Here is a 3,113-nt window from a genome sequence, read left to right on the forward strand (position 1 = left end):
CTTAAAAAAATGATGGTAAATGTGCTATTGGAAATAAAATATTTTTCATTTAACTTATGACTATACTATTATCGTAAATTTTATTTCAAGAAGGGATCAAATCTATCCTAAATACTGTTGCGCTTCAATCACTGTGCCGTGAGATAAAGAAAGAAAAGAAAAAAAAATGTAGCATATTACGACTTTAATACTTTGTCGCCAGGTGATTTTTATTAAGCAGATGAAAACCCTTTCTTCACCGAAAAAGATACTGAACAACGCAAGTAGATTGCAACTACCCGCGTCATCATCACCATCATCGCTAAAACCAACTTCATCAAAACTTCTTTCATGGTTGAAAGAAGTTCCAGAGCAAAGTTATCAACAACCAAGAGCGGGAATCTTAACAATAGTTAAACAATGTCAAAGCTGTGGTTAGTTTGACAAAAAGATTGTATGTTTTTGCAGTGGATAGCGTCACTACCTGGAGCAAGGGGAGCCTGAGTACGAGCCCTGGGAAGTAGTAGACGAAATCATAAAAAAGGATAATATTTCTATCACCATGGGCTACTTATACTTCATCGCCGCAGGTACCACCATCTACACCACCATTACCACCACCACAGTCTTTGTTAAAATGGCGGTCACCTCAAAAAGAACTATCAAAGCAAGAGGCCCCGATGGAACATCCATTTGAGTGAACAATGAAAGCACCTCCTCAGACACACGACCGCCCTCGACGGTTCTCGCTTCAGAGAAGACATTGGACGCGAGGACTCTGCTGACGACACCACCAGGAGCCACGTCCAGCTCGGGGCTTGTGCGAAGGGCGTGTGGTCCAAACCTGTAATAGGGGCAGACGAAAAGGGAAAGATGACAGTCACGTATAAAAAAAGGCTCCCAAGGAAAGGGCTTTACTTAATCTTACTTACTCTGTTGGTTGTCAGACCGGACGACCCCTCACCGCTCTCACTATGCTTCTCCAGATGGTTCTCTCCTCTGTCAATTTTTTCTAGTCCTCTCCTGACGCCACCTTCTCCACGTCCTTCTTTACTCCATCCATCCATCCCATCCATCTGTACCTGGGTCTCTCTACTGGTCGTCTGCCCTCCACTCTTCCTTCCATCACATATTAGATTTATTGATTTAGTGTCTCACAAATGCGCGCGCGCGCACACACACACCTCCACACACACACACACACACACACACACACACACACACACACACACACACAACACACACACTCACACACACACACACACACACACACACACACGCACACACACACACACACAAACACACACACACACACATCACACACACACACACACACACACACACACACACACACAAAGAAACATGCACACAAACATGCACACTGCTTCAAACACAAAATATGAATACAGAAAATCTCATAATTGTTACTTAGTGATACATGTTAAAAAAGTCTTAGTATGAAAAACTAATGAAAAACAGGTTTTGTAGATATAACAGCCGATCAATTCAGGTTTTGATTTTGTACTTAGAAAAATGAAAAAGATAAAACACAGTTGACCATAGCATCTTTCATTTTTTTTTTCCTTTAGTAAACACTAAATATAAATCACGTACTTATGTAAAAAATCTCAAAATTAGTTGCTTAATTGGTTGCCAATTATATATTTTTCTTTTGAAATACGAACAACGGACTGCGCCCGACCCCGCTATGCGGGGGCTCGGCTCTTCGGGCGAGCTAATTTCACTCGCAGACGCCTTTGGAGCCCAGCCCTACGGGCTGCTTGCATTTCATGTTGAAATTATAGGGGCTGAAATCCTCGTTAGCGCTAAACCACCCACTTCTGGATATAAACGATCTGTATCCAACCCAGTAGTGAGACACAAATCGCTTCTCTTCTTTTCTTCTTCAGGGTCTGTATCTCCATCGTAATCTGTAAGATCCTCAAGACTGAGCTGTTGAGATGGATTGGTCTTAAACTCCTCCTCTAGGCGCTTAATTTTTTTTAAAGAACAACAAAATACTCTTCTTGATTTCTGACGCATCATTAGCTTTCTTCTTGCAGAAAGGAGACAAAGAGGACATGTACTTCTCAGTGAATTCATTTATGTGAATTTTAACTAACTCCTGTTTTAAACTCTTATTCTTCCTCACATCACTTAGTGAATATTTCCCTTTGTTATTCAACCCCAAAAATGGCGTTGCCTGCGTCTGTCTTGCATGGTACCGGCCATAGTGTTCGACAGCCTTGCAGAGACACATCGGAACGAATCACACAATTGAGCCGAAAGGGACGTGTCCCCTTGAGGGATTTCCGGTTTCCGGCCCGATTACAGGAATTCTTTTATTAGTCCCAGGGGATCCCCTGAGGGCTTTCAAGGGGTTCCACAGGGGATCCAAAGGAGTTTCCAGAGTGCACCCCAGGGGCTCTGCAAGTGCTCCCCTTGAAGTTCCAGGGGGTTCTTAATGGGCTCCTCAGGAGTTCCTAGAGTGTTCCACAGGAAATAAACACAGAGATTCTCAGAGGTTCCTTAGTGCCTATCCAAGAGTTCCCAAAGGGCTCCCCGGGTGTTTCCAGAAGCTTCTCCAGGGTTTTGCGGACGTCTCGCTCTCAGCCAATTAGTCGTCTCCGGTGCCGTCACCACTCTTGGCCAATCAGTACTCTCCGTTTCCATGACGTCACCACTCTCTTAGCCAATCAGGGGCCTGCGTTTATCCTTAGAAGACGTTACCATGTTACTGGGCCAACTATACCCAGCGACGTCCTCTTTTCGGCGGAACCACCGTTCCGACCATTTCGACAACAAATTCTTTATTTAGTACATAGATACTATAGATAATATAATTGGTTGTTTTAAGAGAATATTAGACAATTTTATGTATAGGGATGATAGGTGGTAAAGGACATGGACCACTTAGTGTAGGCCTTATGGTCTCTTGCAGTCTCCTCCATTCTCATGTTCTTATGTTCATACCCTTTGATATTTATGGTCTGAATCGGACTAGCCAGACGACTGCAGGCAAATTGAATGAAAATAAATCTTATCTGCATTACCTTCACCTCCATAAACTAAGACATCGATCACTTAATTAGACAAAAATAACTGACACAGTTGAATGCAGTGTCGTTGTGGTT

General features: G+C 43.0%; 1 protein-coding gene across 1 annotated transcript in view; it reads right to left on the reverse strand.

Moving 5' to 3' along the window:
* Nucleotides 1-283: 283 nt before the first annotated feature.
* Nucleotides 284-3,113, reverse strand: part of LOC143034125 (uncharacterized) — a 14,888-nt gene continuing 12,058 nt past the window's right edge. The window contains exon 6 of the mRNA XM_076200069.1: nucleotides 284-823. Within this exon, the coding sequence (XP_076056184.1) occupies nucleotides 580-823 (244 nt within the window). The 3' untranslated portion in view covers nucleotides 284-579. The remainder of the gene's footprint in view (nucleotides 824-3,113) is intronic.

The sequence above is a fragment of the Oratosquilla oratoria genome, chromosome 17, assembly GCF_046742065.1.
Source record: "Oratosquilla oratoria isolate Oo_2021 chromosome 17, ASM4674206v1, whole genome shotgun sequence".
Classification (NCBI taxonomy): Eukaryota; Metazoa; Arthropoda; class Malacostraca; order Stomatopoda; family Squillidae; genus Oratosquilla; species Oratosquilla oratoria.